General features: G+C 38.5%; 1 protein-coding gene across 19 annotated transcripts in view; it reads right to left on the reverse strand.

The window, feature by feature from the left end:
- Positions 1-24,488, reverse strand: part of LOC105492672 (uncharacterized) — a 232,880-nt gene that overhangs the window by 56,473 nt on the left and 151,919 nt on the right. For 18 of the 19 annotated variants that reach the window (XM_071072739.1, XM_071072734.1, XM_071072733.1 and 15 more), the window contains one exon: positions 16,380-16,488. The exons of the other annotated variant lie outside the window; for it this stretch is intronic. In XM_071072739.1, coding sequence (XP_070928840.1) covers positions 16,380-16,488 — 109 coding nt within the window. The remainder of the gene's footprint in view (positions 1-16,379; positions 16,489-24,488) is intronic. 19 annotated transcript variants of the gene reach the window in all.

A 24,488-nucleotide genomic window follows, 5' to 3' on the forward strand; every position in this document is an offset into this window, starting at 1 on the left:
ATGTCCATTTTGAACAGAGACTGTTAGACAACAAAATCATCATTTATCGTCCATATTAGATTCCTTTCTGAATTTAGCCTTAGGCAATTGGTTTATTAAAGGATTCTAAAAGCTTTCGGCCTTTATGTGAATGATTGTAAGCACTACAGAGTTTCTAGCTGTAATGAAATCAGAAGGGTCATTCACTCCTGTTCTGTAGACATTAATTCATGACCAGCCTATCCCTCAGCAGAGTAAAGTGCTGAGACAGTAGGTATGTTTGGGGGAGGTACACAACTGCCTGGGAAGCAGCTGGGCTTGGCAGTCTGGGACCCAGGAACAGAGAGATAGCAAATCTCTTGCACAGGAGCAGTTTGTCCATTACTTTGACCCCGCATGCCTTAACTGGGCTCCTTTGTTATAAATTTCACATCTACATGTAGAAAAACATGTTTTTTCTATCTTTTGAAGTAAACAGGTTTGCTTCCCACTCTGTCCCCTCCCCCATGCCTGGACTGGACATTATTTGTCTTGTGGCAGAAGAGAGTTCAACAGAACACGCGATCGTATTTAATGGTCTCCAAAATTACTTCTGTGAAATATCCACCTACTTGCCACAACTTGATTTACTGCATCGCCTGGAAATAACAAATGTAATTACATTGGAATCAGCATAATATAAGGCCAGATTGCCCTAACATTCCTATTGCTTGAGAGGAAGTTAATATGAATGAGAACCAGCTGTCTGTCTGTCATCGTGCACATTTGGTCAGCTCCCATAACCGATGACAGATATGGCTCTTTTGGAAAATACTTTAAAGTCACATAATTGTAATGGCCATTTTTTCCTCTGACATCTTTAATATCTATAATGAATCACGTAAAGCGCATCTATATTACCTGAAACCAGGAGATAATTTTGTGATATCCAAGTGGTTATCTCCCCAGAATAGTATCCAGCCTAATGTTTTGGATTTCTTTAATAAAAGGTGTAGTATATTCTTATCCAACAATAAAAAACAAATGAACTTGTGACTTCATAGCTAAAGAAATGCCTTACTATAACCTGGGGCTTTGGATGGCAAGAAAGGTCTTATATATATGTGTGTGTGTGTGTGTGTGTGTGTGTGTGTGTGTAATATATATATAAAATTTAATCAGACAATTTTAGAGAAACAAAATGTTTTGAAGGAACTAGCATTTTGGGGGTCTCTGCTTTAGGCTAGGCTGTCTACATTCACTTTCTTATTTAACTTCCACAACAACCCCACCTTGTGAGTTAGATGTTATGACCTGCCTCTTTTTAAAGAGAACATGGAAGTTTAGTGGCACTACTAACTTTCCCAAGGACATACAACTAGTTAGTAATAAGGTTGAGAGTAAGATCTAGGCCTCTTTGACACAAGTCAATAATAAAACCATTAATGAAAGAGTTCAGCAAGATTGGCAAATTCAAGATCATCATAGAAAAAGTGGTAACTGTCTATGTGGTGGTAATAACTAATTAGACAGTGGAATACAAGAAGCTGATTCCATTTATAATTCGGAGTATTGAGAGTGTGATGGTAACTCAAAGGTAGACAGATCAGTGGAACTGGATTACGACCACATGTACTGATATCTGATATATGACAGAGGTATAATAAATTAATGGAGAAAGGATGGGCCAATAAGTCACTGGTACCTGGAAAATAAGATATCCATATAAAAAACGTTTGATTCCCTATTATATGCTATATACACATTAAAAATATTCCAAGAAAACTAACATAAATATGAAAGGCAAAACTTTACATACTTTAAAAGAAAGTACAGGAGACTAACCAATGTTGCACTATGGAAGGAATCCTTAAATAAAACACAAAATCACAAATGACACATGAAAGATACATAAATTCACTACATTAAAATGAAGGCTTTATGCAACAAAACACAGCACAAACTGAAAAAAGCAAGTCACAGACTGGGATAAAATATTTGCAATACATATAGCTAACAAAAAATTAGCATTCAGAACATATAAAGTATGCATAGAAAACTATTATGTGATAGAAAAAATGAACAATTCACAGAACAGGAAATCTATTGGTTACTTAATATGTGAAAAGATTTTTTAACCTTACTAGTAAAAAGGGAAACAAATTAAAACCATGTGATATTATCTCACATTTATCAAATTGACAAATTTTAAAAGTCTGAAAATACCTAGTGTTGGCCAGATGTGATGCAACAGGAATTCTCATTTATTGCTGATGGAATTGGAACAACTACTTTGGAGCACAACTTGACAAGGTCTAGTAAAGCTGAAGATGTACATACCTAACACCCCATAATTCCAGTCCTGTGGGCGTGGCTTAGAGAAACCCTCTGACACGCATGCAAGGAGAAATAAGAAGTGTTAATGGCAGCATTGTTTATAAAAACAAAACGACGGGAACCCAAATATACTTAAATAAAACAAAAGATATATTTTTATATAGTATGCATAAAACGAACTCATAGTACAGCCGTTTAAATGAGAAAACTAAATCTATCTACTTGTAGTAATAGGGATAAATTTCAAAAACATAATGTTGACAAAAAAAGAAAGTTGCAAAAACAGTACACTATGATATATATATAATTCAAAAAGATTTAAAAATATGACATGTTTATAGAAACAATATGGAAATTTATGTTTTACTGAACAATGAGACATTTAGTTTGTGTGTGTGTATATATATATATATATATATAAGTATAAAATCATGCATACAAAAAACAGCAAAATCTTGTTTGCCTCTCTTTGAAGAGGAACAGATAAGAATGAAATCATGGAGAGTTCTGTTAGAGAAAGGCCTTAAACATTTTTCTTAAAAGAAATAATCAGAAATAGATATGGTATTAGTGGGTGATGGATAAAAGAAAAGAGGAAGAGCATAGGAGGGAGAGAGAAAAGAAGGGAGAAAGAAGGAAAGAAAAACATTAAAGAGTCTAAAACTCCAGATCAAATCATTGGTATTTTAACTTTCTATACAGAGTCATTTAATTTAAAAATATATCAATAATAACAATAATCTATTCAGTCATTATAACTTAAGTGTAAGTGAAATGAATGACAGAAATGTTATAAGGGATCAAAGGGAAGAACTGGGAATACTCTGTTACAGGATACTTGAACTACCTGTGAAGCAGTATAGCATCAAAGAATTTGAAAGTGGACTTGAAAGAATTGTAAATTTATATTGCAAACTCTAGGGTAAACACTAAAAAAGTTAAACAAAGTGTAATTGATATGCAAAGACAGGAGAGAAAGGAGAACAATATTAAATACTCAGTTAAAACTAAAGAAGGCAGAAGAAGAGAGGAAAATGAAGTAAAGAACAAGGGCTATGAGTAGAAAACAGTAACAAGTATGGTAAATATTAATCCAACTATATGAATAATCACTTAAATGTGAACAGTCTAAATACACCAAAAATTGTATTGTATTTTTAATCTGTCAGTAATAAAATGTCCACATCCTCCCTTCAAAAACAAAACAAACAAAACAGATTAAAGGAGAAATTTTCAGACTTTTAAAAATCCTTATATTATGAACAAATGGGGCTGGATTTTATATGATTTTTTAAAATTCACTATTAATTAGAATGAAGTAAATTTGAGTAAGTTAAACAAATCCAGAAATTTTAATAACTTGAAAGCGTGCAACTGCAAAATACTCTGTATCTACAGCTGTTTACATTTATATGTGTGGCAGGTTTGTGTCTTGAACTACGAAGCGGGTTGGTCTCTGTGTTTCCCTAAGGGCCAATTAGATAGAACCATTTTCTTTCCACCCCTCTAGAAACAAAAATTCAAACAAATCTATGAGCTAAGTGCCAGACATAATACAAATTAATTATATTAAGACAAAATACAAAAAAGTATGAGTATATTTTTCTTTCATATTAGACTGTACATACTCTTAAAATATTTTACTAAACAGAGAAGCATGGTTTGCATTTTTTACCTAAATGAGATCATATTCTTCATATTCTTTTATAATTGACATGTTGTAATTGTACATATTTACACATATTCTTTTGAAAGCTACTTTTTGCAATTCACATATACCAATTTTATTTCAGAAAGTGTTCATCTCACCTAATATTTGTACTCATATTCTTGCCTATGGATTCTAAAACTTCCTTTAAAATTCACTAGCACAAATCATAGCCAGTCCAAGAACACACACATTGCACCCAATTCCCTTATCCCTTATGTCTCTTCTCATCTAGAACAGACCCTTTATCATGACCTTGAACCATCTTACAAGATGTGCCACCTTCTGATTTTGTCTGTTGGCTTCCTTGTGGTGAATTTTAACTTATTCTTTACTTTGTAAACTGAGAGTTATATCTAAAGGCTCTATGGATTCAAGTTCATCATATTTGGCAAGATAATATTTCAAGTGCTATTATCAACTTCATATTGCATCACTTAAGAAAAGACATAATACCTCGTTGACCTGCCATTAATGATACTAAATTAACCACTAGATTAGGGTGGTGACCATTTGATTCCTCTATTTAATAGTAATGTTTTTCCCTTTGCAACCAGAAAGTCATTTATGTAATACTACTTTGGCATTATACTAGTATCCCATTCACTAAATAATTTTAATGCCATTGATCATCATGAATTTGTAATTTCTTTATAGCACTGATATATAGCAAGGAAGAAAACAAACAAATATCCTTGCTCTCATGGAGTTTACCAGCTAGTGAGAAAGAGAGATAATAGACTCAACAATTAGAAAAATACTGTATAAAGGCAGGACACAGTGGCTCACACCTGTAATCCCAGCACTTTGGGAGGTGGAAGTGGACAGATCACTCGAGCTCAGGAGTTCAAGACCAGCCTGGGCAACCTTGTGAAACCCTGTCTCTACAAAAAATACAAAAATTAGCCGGGTGTGGTGGCTTGTGCCTGTACTCTCAGCCACTTGGAGGACTGAGGCGGGAGGATCGCTTGAGCCTGGGAGAGGAGGTTTCAGTAAGCCAAGATCATACCACTGCACTCCAGCGTGGGCGAGAGAGTGAGACCCTGTCTCAAAAACACACAAACAAAAAAGAAAAGAAAAGAAAAGAAAAATACTGCATGAAGTATGTCATGTGATAAAAAGTGCCATGGAAACAAATAAAGATGAGAAAGGATGAGAAAATGAGGGGATGGCAGCGAACTGTGGAGCTGTTATTTTAAACAGGGGTTGTCAGGGAAGGCCTCACTAGGTATCTGTGACTTTTATGCAGAGAAAATTGGACATGTGGACAAGAATCATTCCAGGCGAGTGCAAAAGCCTTGTGGTAGATGCTTGCTGGTGCATTCAAGGAACATCCAAGAAGCCAATGTGACTGGATCAGAGAAAGTAGAGGGAGAATAAGAGCAGAAGAGGCCAATAAGCAGAACAGAGAGTGGGCTGATTGAGGAGGCCTTGTGCACCAATAGAAGGGCTTTGGCTTTAATCCAAAATAGGCTGTAGGCAGAAGAGCAACATGATCTGTCTTGTATATTACAGGAATTTCTCAGGCTGTTGTGTCCAGAATAGGCTGTGAGGAGACTTTTGATTCAGCTCTAACATGTAAAGCTTGAAAGTCATCACTCCCATCCCTAAAACAAGAAAAAAGTAGAACAAACTGAAAATTAACAACTGGTCTTGAACTGATCAGAGAACTGAGGTCACAGGGCAAAGGACCACCCTGAAATCTGGAGACCCAGGAGAACATAGAGATCACAGCCGAGATCTGCTTATCTGAAGTAGAAGCTGCTGGAGCCAGAAACTGCCAGGAACACCCGCGTGGTAATTTTGACAAATGGTTGGAAAGGTTAGTGTGGACCAGCATGACAGTGAGAAACTCCTGGGGGATTAAGAAGACTTTCATGCTTTCTTGGGTCAATCTCCACAAACCCTACCAGGTTCACACAGGAAAGAGCCAACAAATATCTCATAGCCCTGGCAAGGGGAGGAGAAAAGTAATTATTTTAAATACACCATGAGCATTCTCCACCAGAAAGGCCTACTCTCCAAGAGAAAGGACTTCATCAGAGCCTTACCTCACCTAGGCCAGAAACTCAGACCTACACAAAACAGACTAGGGAGCAGGCGGGAGAGGAAGTTGATAGTTATTGCAACATTCATAAAAGGCAAAACTACAGGTTGGTTTTTCCCATGAATAATCTAGAAAAGATAGGGCCTGGAGGAAGTAGAAAAAGCAAGCCAAGTAGCAACTTTGTTAGAAAAAGGACAGTTTAGGGTCATGGACGGGGAAGGAAACAGTAAACCATCTCCCCAGAGAGCAGAATGAAGGCGCTATCTCTGAGCCATGGCTGTCCTGGAAAGAGCCATCTTCTTCCACAGCAGACTCATTTGAGTCTGGACATCAAATGAGTGGACACACTGCTTTCCAGGTATGCTGGACACTTGAAAGCCCCCTGGACAGAGGGTAAGAGATTCGGTTACCTTGGGTGGGGACAAGGGCATGGAGGGAGACCTTTGCTATCTGACCAAGGTAGACATAAAGACAACCTGTGGAGAATTTGTCCTTGTACCAACATTTCATCACAGGTTGCAAACTTCCCTTCACCAGTGGGGTGTATGTTTCTGGAAAGTGGAGCACTGTTAGCAATCTTCAACATTGCTGTACAGTCCTAAGGTCACAGGATCACCTGAACACACATTCACACTGGGAGTCAGCATTGTCTTCCTTTCAAACCCCCCCAGATCATGACACATTTCTAGGCTTTTTATTTTTTAATGACTACCCCTCATGTAGTTGTGGATCAGAGCCCACAGGCTGCACAGATGCTGATGATGCTCATCCTAACACGATAGAACTCCCCAGTTCCTGGTTGTCTGCCAATCTGTATCTGTAGCTCCTCAAGCATTTCCTAGAAAGAACCTGAAACTACTATAAAACTTATATTTTAATACTCAGGAAGTACCCTTGTTTTTGTTTTCCAGCAGATCCAGCCCAACCACTTGCACTTTCTCAGTCATTTTAGTTAAAACTACTTGTCAGGGCCTAAATGGCAGAGAGGTCACATCACTGTACACAGGACCCTCTCAGAAAGGTTCTCTTTGATGAGGTAACTCTGGTTTCACTGCCATTTCTGTGGCAGCACCTGGACATTCATGGGATACTGGAACTTGAGGTAGCCCCCAAAGTCCAAGAAATGAGACACAAGAGGATTCTCACTTTCAGTCATCTCTGTGCTGGTTTCTTTCTCTGTCTTTGTGACTGTTTACAATCTGAACATCACAGAGTGCATTAGTGAAATGTAGTTGTTTACTATGAGTGAATGAATGAATGGCTGAATAAAAACATATCAGAAAGCAATGTTAACTACATACTTAAACTCTCTTTCTAAAGGGAGCTCTCTAACTGCCACCCTCAGGAGAAAAGGCAACTTGATTTTCCACTTCCTATATTTATGGTAGAAAAATATAGGAAGTATGTGGGGCTGAGGTACCCATGTGGGAGGATGGCCTCATGAGTAAATGTTGGCCCTCAGAACTGCGGAGCTCCCTGGCCTGGTATACGGAAGAATAAAGCATTGGAGTGAGCAGGTGGACTCACTGCCCAGGCTGCTATAACAATTTCTCACAAACATGGGAACTTAAAGCAACAGAAATTTATTTTCTCACAGTTCCGGAGGCCACAAGTCAGAAATCAAGGTGTTGTCAGGGTTGCAGAGACTCTGAGGGAGAATACCTTCCATGCCTCTCTCAGGGTTCCTGGGTGGCTGTCGGCAATCTTTGCCATTCCTTGGTTTGTAGACATGTCACTGCAATTTCTACCTCCATCATCATGTGGCCTTCCCTTGTGTTTCTGTGAGTCTCAAATCTTTCTCTCATTTCTCTTATAAGAAAACCAGACATTGGATTTCGCGCCCACCCTAAAACCAGGATGATCTCATCTTCAGATTCTTAATAACATCTGCACAGACCTTATTTCCAAATAAGGTCACATTCACAGGTACCAGGAGTGCCTTGTCTTATTGGGACCACTATATAACCTACTAAAGAGATGACGGTACCTTAGCTATGGTCAGTGCACCAAGAGACCATATCACAGGCCTTAGCTCTCGTTCTCATTGGCTCCAAGGATAAGGGAAAATCAACGTAATAACAGCATACTAGATTGTCTACACACACACCCATTGTAGTGGTTTTTGGAAATTATTTCAGGGACAAGTAGTGTTATAGAAATCAGTGCTTCCTAAGGTGAAATAAAATAAATATGTATGTGATAGTCTCACCATCTTAATAAAAAGAAGGCAGTTGTTTAGTGGCAGCACTAGCAAAGTAACTTCTTAAAGCTCTTCAAAAGAATTTGCCCTTGAAGCTGGGTGCAGTGGCATGCATTTGTGGTCCCAGCTACTTGGGAGGTTAAAGTGGGAGGATTGCCTGAGCCCAAGTGTTTGGGCCCAGCCTGGGCAACATAGACTCTGTCTCTAAAACAAATGAAAAAAAAAAAATGCTCTTTTAAATGATTAAATCGCCTACTTCTTCCAAATTGTTTACTTGATGACTTTAATAAACCAAATTTTTTAACCTGATCAGATGCTACTTCTTATGAAATGTGAATAAATTAAGTGTGAGTTGATGACGTGCCCTGGTGCTGAATTTATCCATCAGTATGTATCTGAACGAGATGTAATGCCACTTTCCCAGCCTTAGAAGTCAATGTTTGATTATGCAGCTGATTCCAATGACTGCTAAATAAAAGATGGAAACAAACTTCATCAGTTAAAATTAGAGAAGTAGTATTACTGAGATGCGTACCACATATTCTTGCGTATAAAACAATGAAAAATGTCCAAGTGGGAGGATGACTTTTTATAAATTTTTAATAGTTGATGTCATAGTCATTGAACTTGATATTTTGACCATGATATTATTTTATTTAAAAATGGATTAGGTAAACTATGCGTAATGCCAGAAACGAAAAGGGAATCTGTAAACCCCAAGGTCTTATGAAAAGGAGTCATAACTCTTAGCAAATGTTTAAGTTAATATATATACACGTATAGGCTACAATTCCCCAAGCATTACAAAGAATCCAGGCAAAAGTTAACTCTACTCTGTTGAATGTATGCCAAAAGCCATAATATTTTATTTTAATACAACAAAGACTATATCAAACATCCTGGAATCTGGATCAAAGTACCTAAGAATTGAATTATTTTGACAAAATACAGGCTGGACACTCATATCCTTTTTGTAAGGAAATGAAAACTCCTTACAAAAAGGAAAAGTGAAAATTCCTTTTTCATATCATCCACCCTGGTATAATGCAAAGAATGCAAAGTACCTTTAGACTAATACAGATATATAACATCTTGGCTTTGCCACTTAGTGGTCATAGGGCTAGGAAAAAAAGACAAAAAATCTCCCAAACAATGTGACCTGTGACTTCTGCAACTAAAAAATTGAAGCATAATACCCTTCTTGCAAGGTCCTTGTGAAGGTTATAAATAATAAGGATAAAGTGTCTGATTTTGAATGTCTACTGCTATCCCTAGGCTGTTGTCTTTCATTAGGTAAATCTAAGAGACCACAGTTAGGTGGGTTTGAATACTTCATGTAGCTATGTGTCGAGGGAAAAAAGGACAAATTTCAATGTTAATTTGTAGACTTCATTTCCATATAAAAATCTGGCTGTTTTATATTTCTTTAATTACGACTAAGGAGCCGTGTGCTATTCATAATGTGACAGACACAAAGATGTGCCGCTCACATCCTCCTTCAAGAAAGCACTCGCTGCCCAGCTGTGAGGAGTGTGGTTTGCTCCCGGCCTCCAGCTGTTAGTCCTTCAGGGTCTGCTTCAGCTTTCCGGCACATTTCACACATGAGCACTGTTAGTTGCGCGGTGGCCCCCAGCCAATGACTGAGTCGGGCAGTGGTAGCCAAGAGCCTGTTCTCGCAGCAGTGTCCTGCCAATGACTGAACAGGGAGTGATGCAAGGTCCAGCCACTGCCACCCAACGCAGATTCCTCTCGTGGGCAGGTGTGCTCCCGAGCTCCCCACTGGGCTGGCAGAGGCTTGGTCGGGTTGGCATCATGACTGACAGCACCCCTGCCCAGTCCTGCTCCCTTCCTTTTCTGTTCTCAGGTGTACTCCCCAATAAATAGTTTGCACTCCTAACAGCTGCAATGTCTGCTTCCAGAGAACCCAAATTGTAACACATAAAAAAATGTTTAAGAGATGTATCTTACTAAGCCACAATAACAACAACAACAACAACAACAACAACAAAAGTCTTGGTAGAAGAACTAATGGAAATGCAGAGGTTCTTCATTACTTTGCCTAAAACCTCCCAGACCAGGTATCTATTCTATCCTAAATGAACAATTCATAACTTCAGTCTGTTCCTGTTAGTGTTAAGCCAATGTTAGTATTTTTCTGTTTGGTCCAATGGGAATTTGCTTGCTCTGAGTTGCCCCTGCTTCGTCATGTATTCTGTGTCTCTGTGAAGATAAAGAAAAAAGCAGCTACGCTGTGATTCAAGACACTGAAGCCATTCTTTTATATTGATTAAGATTCTCAACTTCTTTAAATATCCCTCTGAGGTGTTATTTTCCAAGCTATTAATCATTTTTATTGCTTTTCTCTGGAAATTATCCAAACTCTGCACCCTGCATCTGTCTTCAGATGCAGTTTCAAACTCCTTGCAAAATAGTAACAACCTGGCTATTGCAAAATAAGACAGAGAAGCTCAGTGGCCATAGCTACTGACAAGAACTCACTATAGAAACTAGGGATACAAGTTTTCTACATATGTTCACCTTTATCATTTAGTAATTGCATAATATTTAATATTTTACTTGTTTTTATCCCACCTTACTCTAGAGATTTTTGACAGTATTATTTAAAATGTACCAAGAATCAGCAATATACAAGGAATGATTCCAGCAGAAACACAAAACATGGTTTTCTATCAATTCTGTAAATAAACATTTTATAAATCTTCCTATTAAAATAATACTACTGGCACTTACACCCACACATGTCCCTAAAAGTGATGGTGAATGACACAATAGAATGAAAAGGCCCAATGCTTTTGTCTTCTATTCATGTTTATTCTTTTAAAATAAATGCAAAGATTGCCACTGACTCTGTTTGCAGTCCATGTTCTTTATTAGCCAGCTTTCTTGGCCTCCACAATCTGGTGTATGATCTGCTTTTCTAGCACATTCTCCAAGAATCCCTTCACTCACTTTAAATTCCATCAAACTGAACTGTACACCATTTCTCTGCAAACACTGCTGCTTTCCTTAGCTCTCTGCCTTACTTAGCATTTCATACATCCTCAAATGCATTTCCTCCCCATTCAAATACTTTGTCATCCAAAACCCAATTTGAAAACCTCCTTTGCCTTGAAGCCCTTTCTAATGCCCACAGTTGTACTTTCTCCATTCTCTGAATGCCAAAAGCACCCAGTTCCATGATCCCATTCTACATTATATTACCTGACACGCACATGCATCTTACTTCAGATGTTCCGCTGGCCAGGAACACTGGCTTGTTTTTTTTGTTGTTGTTTTTCGTCTGTTTGTTTTTTGAGATGGAGTCTCGCTCTGTCACCCAGGCTGGAGTGCAGTGGCATGATCTCAGCTCACTGCAACCTCCACCTCCCAGGTTCAAGCAATTCTCCTGCCTCAGCCTCCCAAGTAGCTGCGACTGGGACTATAGGTGCATGGCACCATGCCCAGCTAATTTTTTGTATTTTTAGTAGAGGCGGGGTTTCACAGTGTTAGCCAGGATGGTCTCAATCTCCTGATATCAGGTGATCCGCCCACCTCAGCCTCCCAAAGTGTTGGGATTACAGGTGTGAGCCACCACCCCCAGCTTGGCTTGTTTTTTCTGTGTACTCCCTCCACCTTTCTGCCAAATATTCATCCAATAAGTTACTGGATTGGTCCCAAATATGTGCCAGGCACTCAAGTAAGTACTGGAAATATAACTACAAGCAAAGTTGTCTTGGAACCTATCCACAGGGACCTTAACAGGAAGAACTACTGAAAATGCAGTGACTATAGTCCCACAGTGAGCCTAGGGCTCTTGGGCTGGTGTAGGAGACATAGGTAAGGCTCCTAATCCAGGCTTTAAGATCAGAGAACTCTAACAAAGTCTAAACTGCAAGCATTTAGCCAGGAGAATAAGCTAGGTGGCGATGATAGTTACAGGTAGAGAAATAGCTCTGAAAATGCCAGGAGTGACACAGCACTGTAGTGTGAAAGCATGGGGGGAGCATGAGAATGGGTGGACCAGAACTGAAGGTGAGAGGTGAGGCTCAGATGTGAGCAGAAGCTGGTCAGGACAGTCTTTTAAGAGAGTGAGGGAGATCACCTATTGGCCCAAGGAAAATGGCAAGTCACTGAAGGAAAATCAGAATTTGTGTTTTCTTTTCTTTTCTTTTTTTTTTTTTTTTTTTTTTTTTTTTTTTTTTTGAGAAGGAGTCTCGGCTCTGTCTCCCAGGCTGGAGTGCAGTGGTACAATCTCGGCTCACTGCAACCTCTGCTTCCCAGGTTCAAGCGATTCTCCTGCCTCAGCCTCCCAAGTAGATGGTATTACAGACACCCACCACCACACTCGGCTAATTTTTGTATTTTTAGTAGAGACGGGGTTTCACCATGTCGGCCACAATGGCCTCGAACTCCTGACCTCAGGTGATCCACCCACCTTGGCCTCCCAAAGTTCTGGGATTACGTGAGCCACCAAGCCTGGCCAGAACTTACATTTTCAAACGACCCTTCATAACTGAAAGGGTCATTTGGTTGCAAGAGACAGGGAACTGGGAGATTACTTAGTGGCCTTAATAGTCTGTTAAGCCTTAGTAATGTTAGTAACTAAGTTACTAACTTAGTAGGGTAAGTAACTAACTTAATAGCATTGCCACTAATCCAAGCAAGTTTCAATAGGTGGTATGATATGAGACATATACCCACATATTGCAAACAAATATAAATTGCCAAGTTCCAAGTCAAATGCATATCTACCAGCTTTCACCCTCTCCATGAATAAAATTTAAGTGAAAATAAACAACTACTCCATACCAGTGGGGGCCTCTGACTGTCCTATGCCAGACTGCCTCATCTAACATCTGAATTTTTAACACTCCTGGTGCCATTTTAACATTTCAGCCATGACTATCATGGAGAAATTCACTGAGTTTCCAAGTGTTGCTGCAGTTCATGATTCATTTGGTTAATCAATCAATACTGCAAGCATTTTTATTTTTGTAATAGACATAATTACTATACTTAATTGATAAGCACTGAGGACAAACATTTAAAAAATATATCCAAGAAAGCCCACTAACAAAGAATGATATCATATTTTTTTCCCCACATTCCTTTGACCACAGGTAAAATCATCAGGCACTTTTGCTGCTGCCTTTGTTTAAAACTGATTGGTAGATGAGAAGTAGGGTAGACGTTACTTGGATTGGGAGTCTACATTTTTGGTCAGGAAATAGCACAGATCTCCCTGTGTAATATAAAACTACTTTTGAATGGCAGAAAAAGACAGAAGAGAAATGCAGCAGGTGATGTTTCCTCACGGTTACGGCACGCACCTCTCCACTGCACGACCAGCACTGCCACCACCAGCTCACAAAGAGATCAGTGTTCTCTTCCCAGCAGATCACATGGTGTGTCTTAGTTCAGGCTGCTATCACAAAGTACTATAGACTGAGTGGCTTATAAATAACACACATTTATTTCTCACAGTTCTAGAAGCTGAACGTCTGAGATCTGAGTGCCAGCACGGTCAGGTTCTGGTGAGGGCCCTCTTCCAGGTTGCAGACAGCCAACTTCTTATATCCTCACATGGTAGAAAGAGAATAAAGGAGCTCTCTGGGGTCCCTTTTATAAAGGCACCAATTCCATTCATAAAGGCTCTCCCCTCATGACCTAATTACCTCCCAAATGTCCCACCTTCCAATACCATTTAACATACAAATTTGGTGGGGGATAGACATTTAGACCACTGCGTAGTGTTATGGTGGGAAATGAAATTGTCTTAATAGCTACCATAGCAACTATCTAGTTAATACCAAAAAGAAGGACCCTACATAAACAATTTTGAAACAGGTTATCCTTTTTGGTGAATGTCCTCTATCACCTAATTGACTCAAAGTTGAATAATTAACTTGTTCAGTTACCTAAGCACGCATTTATTTTAAACCAGATATACAATCATTTTTACTTGAAGTATGTACCAAGAAATTATACTGCTCACAACAGTGTTCTATGGACTCTTAATAGAGCTGTTATTATTATTTGGCTCTGTTTGGTCTTATAGATGAGGTGAGTATTTGGTTGTACCTATTGTAAAAAACAAAACAAAACATAAACACCTAGGCCACCTGTACTATGGCTCTGTTATATGAAAAAATATTCAAGCCTGATTTGTCCACATGTATATGAGCTAAAATGGTTCAAAACTTGAAGTTTGTGGATTTTCTTGGCAGGCTTTGCCCAGAACCTTCAGTTGGGCATGCCTCCTTGTCAGGCTTTTAACTTTCATAAAGAAGTGACAGTTGTCCCTGTCATCACAGATCTTGCTCAGCTAACTGATAGAAAATAAATCTATACACAGTAACAGAAAAGATTAATTGCAAAGCCCAACAACTTGTCAGAGAAAATGACCTTGAATTCTTTGTTCCTCAATAGAAGACGGAAGAATATGCAATCCATCTATTCCTTTAGCTATTCAAAAATCTTTACTGGATCAAGCCTTATAAACGAATTATGTAACTGGATGGCACCATTTTGTTTTCCTAGTTAAATCACTTTTTTCTCAATGAGATTTAACAGTCTCCCATCAGCATATTTTGTGAGATAATATGAAAAGAGAATCCTATAATACTCAGAATCTATTTATTTTACTCTAAGGGTGTCATCAAGTATATTGTTTCTTGTATTACCTGGTGACCTCTTTAAGAGAACTCGTAGGATAAATTTCTTGTAGGTCTTAGTGCCAGAAAGAGCTGGGTTTCCCCCCAAGGCAATTGGACTCGTTTTTATTTTTTGTGGATGCAGTGAATCAGAGACCTGGTTATGTTCCTGTCTTTGTATTGCCTGCTAGAAATCTTACAGCCAAATCAGTGGCTCACAGATTCACATTAAATTACTCTATGCATTTTTTCTTACTACAAAAAGAAAACATAATTATTAAAGATGGAAAATTCTGATAAGAAAAAAGAACATAAAAATTACTTGTATTCTCACTATTCCAAGATGATCACTGTTATTTCGTTAATTTTTAGAGCTTTATTCCTACGTGTATGTCGTTTTAGTCTTTTGTAAAAATAGAATCATATTACATATCTCTATTACTTGCTCTTTTTATTTGATAGTTTACTGTGAGAATAAATTACATATTATTAAATATCCTGCTGCAACATTTTTAATGATTGTTGAGAATAAACATTCCATAGATGTATCAACATCCATTCAACCATTCCCTTATAATTATTTATGTTCTTTCCATGTTTGTGTTATGAATATTTTCTAATGAATATCTTTCTTACAGTATCTTTATAATAATCTTTTATGAACATCTTTTATTTCTTTAAGAACACATTTTTAGAAGTAAAGTGATTAGGTCAAAATGTATGTAAAATTATAAGGTTACTGTTAGAAATTAAGAAATTTCTCTTTAAAAGGCTGTATAAGCTTTTAGTCCAACCAGCAGTTTTATTAAATCTCAAACATTAGTTACAGAAGGTTGTTTGTATTATTTGACACTTCACACACATGAGCATGTAGGCGCACACACACACATTCACAAAGCACAGAGCACCGGTGCTGCTGCTGGGCTAGTTTAACAGATATGGATATGGCAGCCACCAGCTTACCCGCTGGGCCTGGCCCCACAGGGAATAGATGAGCCCCAACATCATCACATCTCTGCTCCATGATTCTGACTAAAACAAGCTAAGAGTAGACAGTCGGTCTGAGTTAGGTCATTTTACACTTTCTCTTGAATTTTCACAAAGGAAAGAAGACACACAGAAACTGGAAATGGCTAGACTTACCATGTCCAAGGAATAGAAGGCCCCTGCCCCCATGAGAATATTCACAAATTCCTGCTGCTGAAATCCTAAAAACTATTATAAGCCTCCCCTCCCTGAGACATAGTTTTCATCAATACCAAGCCATGCTGAGCTAGCCAACAAACCATGACTGAAATAGTAATAAAACTAACATTTATTGGACATTGATGATGAAACACGTGATGTTCTAAGAGCTTCATCTATATTGTTTCACTCAGTCTTTATAACAAGCTTATGAGGTAGGTAACATAAAGATCTTAATTTTAGAGATGAGGAAGCTGAAGCACAGAGAAGTTAAGTGATTTGCCCACTTACCTAAGCTCACATGGCTCATAAGCAGCAGGGTGAAGATTTGAATCAACAAAGGCCATATTCCTAATTATTACACTGGACTGGGCTCCACCCTTCAGGAAGTCATAGAAACCTGCCAAGAGGCAGAAAACAGATTATCCTACACAATTATAATTGGTGACATTACCAGGTTTAAAATGTATTTATTGGGCCAGGCACAGTGGCTTATGCCTGTAATCCTAGCACTTTGGGAGACCAAGACAGGCGGATTACCTGAGCTCGGGAGTTCAAGACCAGCATGGGCAAGATGGTGAAACTCTGTCTCTACTAAAATACAAAAAATTAGCTGGGTCTGGTGGCGGGCACCTGTAATCCCAGCTATTCAGGAGGCTGAGGCACGAGAATTGCTTGAACCCGGGAGGCGGAGGTTGTAGTGAGCCAAGATCGCACCAATGCACCCCAGCCTGGACAACAAAACGAAACGCTGTCTCAAAAAAAATAAAAATGTATTTATTGAATTGACAGTAAATAAGATATCAGATTGTTGGTTTTACTTGTATAACCTGTAATATAATTATTTTAATTATTGAAGACTTTGGAGGTTAATGCATTTTTCAGTAGCCAACATGCCATTCCAAATTGAGAATATGAAGGGATACAGAATGGATGGTGATGATGATTTATCTCATAATGACTTTAGGTCCTACAGTAGGTCTACACCACCTTAATTTTAAAAATAGCATCACACTAAAAGTTAGAAAACCAGTATTTCTCCAATTTTACCATCTCTCCCTAATTTTAGTCTCTAATTCCCCTTAAATCCCTTCTAAATCATTCTGAGAATAGCCAGACACTGATCTTGCTTCTCTATGGCACAGGCCACTTTCTCTACTCTCTTTCAGCCCTCTGTGGCCATTCCCTCCATATCTGCTGTCCTACTGAAGTCCCTGATGGCACCGCTGCTGCTACAGAAACCGACTGTAGGAGCCTATGTCACTGTAATTTTTACCAGATCTCTGCAGAGGCCTCCAGTGCCTGCTCTTGCAGCATTAAGGCCCCTGAGGAGATGCCATTTCCTGTCCCTGCAGGAGCTGCCAGCACCAGAGTGGCTGCCTCTGGCACACTCTCTGGTCCTCAAAGAGCACAGGCACACAGGCTCCTGGAGTCATCACTTTCCAGACTGCAGCCACTTCAGCCTGAGAATAACGTTCCTGGTGTTATCCAAAGTCACTTTGCTTTTCTCACTTGCCTATCATATCATCTTTGAACCAATGTTGTTCACCCGTTTGTCTTCCTGCAAGTGTCTTCTCTTGCTGAAGGCTTCATGATCACTCACGTAAATAGACACTACCTCTTCCAGACATTCCAGACATGTCTGAATTCACGGGTAAACATTGATTCAGCTCACACTGGAATTCTTTCAGTCATATCTATTACCAGTATTGCTATTATCCCATCATTACCATAATCATCATTATGTTGATGATAATGATGATGATGATGAACTGGTATCTATTAGTGACACTTGCTATATATCAGACCACATTGGGGAAAATTAGATGTACTCCTCCATCTCATTTTTCCAATATAAAAACATTTCTAAAAGAATTCTGTATTTAAAAAGCCTAGCACAGCATTTTTCTTCTTTAAAATAAACATAATTGGTGTTATGTGCCTGAGAAAAAAATGTAATAAGCCTAGCACTGAGTTTTTCTTCTTGCATATGTATATAATTGCTGTTGCATGTTGAAATAATAAGGAAAAAAGAAGCTTCAAAATGGCCTATCTGTAATATTTTTGACTTAGGAGTGAAAAGGTCTAGGTTCTAACCATGCTTCACTCTTTAACTCACTGTGTGCCTTTGGAAAAGACTCAAAACCATGCTAGAGAGTCCTTATTAATAAAATGAAGTTGTTTTAAGAAATATTTTGTGGATATTCAATTTCAAGAACAGAGTGTTTAACAAATAATAATTATTTTCATTTCTGATCTCTCATTTGCCAACAAGAATTATACCAAAAACACCCGTGTTAAGTGTCAGTTTTGGAAAGCTGCTATCAGTTATAACTATGTGACTGGTAGATGAACACATACACCAAGAGACAGATATTAATAAAGTGCTTAAAAGGAAAGCTCAAAACATCTTGTCACCAGTGTGTTACTGATGAAAGAACCTATGAGTTATGGCAGTGAGTACAATGATCTGATCTTCAATATCTGAATATCCATGTATCGATGTATGTATATATCTATTTATCTATCTTTTGTTTTCACCACAACCACAATTATCTTGATTCCATGGCTAGCAGCCTTAACTATACCTACAGGAGCAGCAGAAATAAGGGAGAGATGTGAATAAAAGACAATCACTACCCTGATTTTCCTTCTTCGTTCCTATGCCTCCCTGCCTCAGCTTCACTCCATTCTTATGGATGTCCATATACCACTGAAGGTTCTTCTGATAGCAACAATTACCATTATGAAACATTTTTAACACAATTTAACAGGTATTCGCAAACTTTAGATTTCTTTTTGAGACAGGATCTTGCTTTGTGGCCCAGGGTGGAATGAAGTGGCGCAATCATAACTCACTTCAGCCTTGATCTCCTATGTTCAAGTGATCCTCCTGCCTCAGCCTCTCAAGTAACTAGGACTACAAGTGCACACCACCATACCTAGCTAATTTTTTTTTTTTTTTTTTTTTTGGTAGAGGCAGGGTTTCACTATGTTGCCCAGGCTGGTCTCAGATTCCTGGACTCAAGCAATCCTCCCACCTCAGCCTCCCGAAGTGCTAGGATTACAGGTGGGCCACTATGCCCACCTGCAACTTATTCTTCTTATTTGAAAAATCTAGACATTAAGAATATATTAGGAACTGTGTTTGGAACTGCAAAGAACAAAAAGATGAATCAGATATGGATGCTTCCCTCCAAGAACTAGCATTTGAGAATGTACTGGAGAATGGGATTTTCTGCACTTCTATCATACTGTGTTGCTGTGTTGCTGCATAACAAGTTACCCTAACGCTTAGTAGCCTAAAACAGCACACGTTTATTATTTCACAGTTTCTGTGGGTCAAGAATTTGGGAGTAACTTAGCTGTTCTGAGCCAGATCTTTTAAAAAGTTGATGTTGGGATTTGAGTGAGGGCTGCAGTCATCTAAAGGCTTGACTAGGGCAGCAAGATCTGCTTTCATGATGCCTCACACACGTGGTGGATGGCAGGAGGCCTCAACTGCTTGCCACATTGGCCTCTGCACACAGCTGTTGAGCATCCTCACAACATGGCAGCTGCTCTCCCCACAGCAAGTGATCTGAGAAAACAGAAATGTGGAAGTAGCTGTGTCCTTTATGGCCTACCCTGAAAGACATACATTATTATTTCCAAAATATCTTGTTGGTTTCATAGGTCAGCCCTTTTTAATGTGGGAGGAAACTACATAAGACCATAAATGCCAGGAAGGCAGAGACCATTGTGGGGTCATCTTGGAACCATTACAATGTGTAACGGACTCTCCCCAGGTCTCACTTGCAGGTCAAAGCCACATCAATATTTCAAACTTCACTAGCTCACGTCCCAATCACTGACTCAACATTCCAAGCTCCAAAAAATCTCTTTTCTTCCCCAGCATTTCTGCAGCTTCCTAGGGAGCCTGCCCCACTGCTGCACAGAACCATTCTCCTACCCAAGGGTGCTGCTGCATCAGGAATTGCCACTGAAGAAATGGAGCACTCAGTGCCAAACCAGGCAGTGTTTGCTTCAGAGCCAAGGGATCTCCTCTTCACTCAGAATCTCCATTCCCCTCTGGTAGCTAGGTTTTTCTTAATTAGGTCAAAGTCATCACCTTCAGTCCTTCCTCCCTCAGCTTACATTCTCTTCCAGAAGGCTCCTCAACCCTCATTTGTTACTCAGTTCACCAGATCGACTTAGATAAGTCTTTATTACCCTTAAACTAGGCATTTCTACCCTCTCTTTCCTGTTTATGTCCTGTTATATTTACAAAAATAAAGTCAAAATTTAAAAATGCCTTGAGATAGAAGAACATTTTGATACATTCGCTGAGTCTCAGCCCTCAATAGTATCTTTCTACTAACTAAATTTCCATTACTGCTACTCTTGCAATTAGGTCAAATGGAGTCTGGAGTTCAGAGTCCAGCCCATCAGTCCCTGTGGTGCTAACCTGTAGTGATAAACCCTGTAGCCACACATGGGTGGATGAACAGACAGGTCAACAGCCACTTTAGCTTAATGACTGTGGAAATGCTGCCTACATTTAACACAGAAGCTTGCTCTGCATTTTCGAATGAAAGGGAAGAAAGCAAATTTTAAGATACTATAATAAACTTACTTGTCTCCATTATGGGAAAAAAATTATATTTTTAGTCATTCTACTTAGACATTCCTCAATAAAATCTGAATTTCTGCAGAAAGCTGGAATGAACTGTATGAAAGGTTACATTGTCACTGGAGCCATTAACAGAAGTTCATCCTTTTATCCCTGATTGAAAGCTCCTTGCCTTAAGTCAAAGTTTCTGTCACCATGGAAGCCAGAAAACAGTTAGAATAGAAGTAAAATGGCTCAAGATGCTCATTTATAAAAGGAGTTGTGAATTGTGTAGCAGAGATCCAAGGCAGACAATAATAAATGAGGCAAGTTCCCATCTGATTTTTAAAGTTGCACACAGTCGAAATTCTCATTTATGGGATTAGTTAGGATGTGAATCTATGCATTCAGAATTGGAACGTGAAGATTCAGCATTATCATGGCAGAAGTCTAGCTTTGTTCTGCAAGTCTTTCTTCATAATAATAAAAGTTAAGCGTGTCTTACCACGAAAAAAATGTTGTGTGTATGTAAGGCATATGCTAATTAGCTTGATTTAGACATTCCATAATGTATACATGTTCCAAAAAATGTTACATATGATCAATATATACAATTTTTGTCAATTTAAAAAACTAAATAACTTTAAAAATTATTTTCCCCTCTTTGGTGGTCATCATCACTTCTCTCTTTCTTCCTTCAACTTTCTATTTTAAGTTCAGGGGTAGATGTGCAGGATGTGAAATTTTCTTACACAGGAAAACAGGCGCATGGTGTTTAGCTGCACAGATCATCCCTTCACCCAGGTATTAAGCCCAGCATCCATTAGCTCTTCCTCATGCTCTCCTTCTCTTCACCCCTGCCCTGACAGGCCCCACTGTGTGTGTTCCCTCCCATGTGTCCCTGTGTTCTCACCATTCAGTTCCCGCTGGTAAGTGGGAACATGCAGTGTTTGATTTTCTGTTCCTGAGTTAGTTTGCTGAAGATAATGGCTTCCAACTCCGTCCATGTCCCTGCGAAGGACGTGATCTCATTTGTTTTCATGACTGTTAAGTTAATCATAGTACTACGACTTTTAGTCGAGAATGTCTCAATATACTGAACATTGAAGGATCACCTCAAACCATTAACTCCTTGGGAATTGATGTGAGATGTACTAGTTTTTATTAGTTTGCTGCTGTAAAAAAATTATTACAAATTTAGTAGCTTAAGAAAACACCCATTTGTTATCTGGAGATCAGAAGCTCAGTCACAGCATAGCTCAACTGATCCCCCTGCTTAGGATACCACAAGGCTAAAAACAAGGTATTGGCCGGGATGTGTTCTTTTCTGGAAACTCTGGCAATGAATCCACTTCCACACTTATTCAAGACGGTGACGGAACTCAGTCCCTTGCAGTTGCAGGACTGAGACTCCTGTTTCTTTGCTGGCTGATAGCTAGGACTGTTCTTAGCCCAGAGACATCTCTCTCTGTTCCTCCTTGCACATGACCTTCTCCATCTTCAAGACAGCAATAGCATATTGAGTCCTACTGACTCTTCAAATATCTGTGGCTTTCTCTTCCGACGTCAACCAACTAAAGAAGCTTGGTCTGAAGGGTCTACGTGATTACTCTGGGCACACCTGGATGATCCAGGAGAATCTCCCTGTTTTAAAATCAGCTGATTAGTAACCTTAATTATATCTGCAAAGTAGAGTATATATTTGCAGATATAATTAAGAATTTGCCCTGTCAGGTAACATACTCACTGGTGTAACACCAGAGAAGGAAGGTCATGGGGCCGAAGTTCTGCTGCCACATGGGGGATGAGTAGAAAGAGGTATTTTCCCCTTACAGTAAATATTTCTCTATCACTTGGACATTTTCTTAATACAAGCAATTACTAGTTTTGTAATTTTTAAAGCTTTTTTATTTTAAAGATTAAAATATTCAAAGTCATCCATTTTCAAGTATACTAAATTTTTTCAGAAACCTTCATTCACAAATAATATAAATTGCATTCTTGTCTGTTAAGTCGGGAAGTCTACTAGCTGTCATTGTTTGGCTTAGTTTAAGATCAACACTTTAAAGTTATATCTGTGAAGATGTTTACAAAAAAAAATTATTTTTCCAAAGGTACTACTGGCATCACATACAGAATTGAAACTATATCTTTTTGAAAGAAAAAACTGTTAAATAATTAATTAAGCAATCTAGATTTTAAAATAAATGTGCATTTTGTACTCTCAGCACTAAGTGTCATATACAGAAGATCCACAGAGATACACAGAAGAGGGAAATGGTACCCATGTTACTTATAATCTCACTGAGAAGGCAAAGATAAAAAACATAAAATAATAATAATATACTCTGAGGTGTTATGTATAATTTATACCTTTGGAATTCAGAAGAAGGTACTGTCACTGCCTTGGTGGGGGTATTTCCCATAAAAAGCAGAATTTGAATTTGTCAGTAATGCTCTGCCTTTTTGAACCTAAGTCCCTCAACTCCTCCTTCCCAAACAGGAAGTCTGGCTTGAGCCTAGCATTCTAAATCCTGTGGGAGGGAGTAGCTGTTGTGTCATTGTATTTCAATCTCCTCTTATCATGCTAGTACAAATTCTTCAGGGCCCTGAAACAGACAGATGCAGAGGCAATTCATGAAAATTATGATGGACTTCACCATCTCAGATCACAAAAGTCAGAAGTTATCACAATAAACTTATTTCCTCCCCTACATGTTATTTAATACTCAGAGATAAAATGTGAAATATGTAGCATTTGGGACAGCAGTTAAAATTGTCAACAGCCCAGTATTCTAATTCTATCATACTCATTATAACCTTTAAAATATCATCAGTTTCACCTTTGGCTCTCCTAAACTGGTCGACTTAGGATTCTGGCAGTGCATAAAGGTTGTTACCATACTGCTTTTCTTTTCATGTTTATAACTAGGATTCCCCAACTTCCTGGAAATATCCAGAAGTTTAAAATAATTTCTCTAGAATGTTAAAAGTTTCCCTCAGACAATGTCCATTTCTTTTCAACAGTTATCTTACAGATAATTTAACTTGCACTAAAAACATCACTTATCATAAACCATCCCAGAAGAGGTTAGCAGCCAAAGTCAAAGATATGAATGCCTGGTGTTCTAAATCCAGTTACATTTGCCAAAATTCTGCATAATTTTAGTAACATTACACAGAGCACTTCTAAGAGAGGCTCTCTGTGCCACTCAAGTAGGCTGGAAGCTGGGACCTAGACATATTGAATTTTTAACCCTATCAGAGTATCATTAATTAAACAACACTGTTAAGTTAGTAAATAATAAAATGTTTTATCTTTGTATCGCACTCTGCAGTCTAGAATACCTAAGTGCACTTTTACAGAGTGATATGCACCACAGCAGTTGCATGTTCTAGCTGCTGCAAGGCATAGTAAAAAGAACGTTGGTTTTGAAGTCAGATATTAACTAGGCTCAAAAGAAGCCTAAGCAAGCCCTATCAAAATACCAATGATCACCTTCACAGAAAATTTTAAAAACTCCTAAAATTCATATGGAATCACACAAGACCCCCAATAGCCAACACAATCCTGAGCAAAAAAGCAAAAGCCAGGGGCATCACACCACCTGACTTTAAAGTATATTACAAAGCTATGGTAACCAAGACAACGTTGTTCTTGCACAAAAACAGACACATATACCCATGGAACAGAATAGAGAGCCCAGGTTTAAGTCCACATATTTACAGCCAACCAATTTTTTATGAAGGCACTAAGAACACTCACAGGAGAAAAGACATCTCTCCAATAAATGTTGCTGGGAATACTA

The sequence above is a fragment of the Macaca nemestrina genome, chromosome 11 (assembly GCF_043159975.1).
Source record: "Macaca nemestrina isolate mMacNem1 chromosome 11, mMacNem.hap1, whole genome shotgun sequence".
Lineage (NCBI taxonomy): Eukaryota > Metazoa > Chordata > Mammalia > Primates > Cercopithecidae > Macaca > Macaca nemestrina.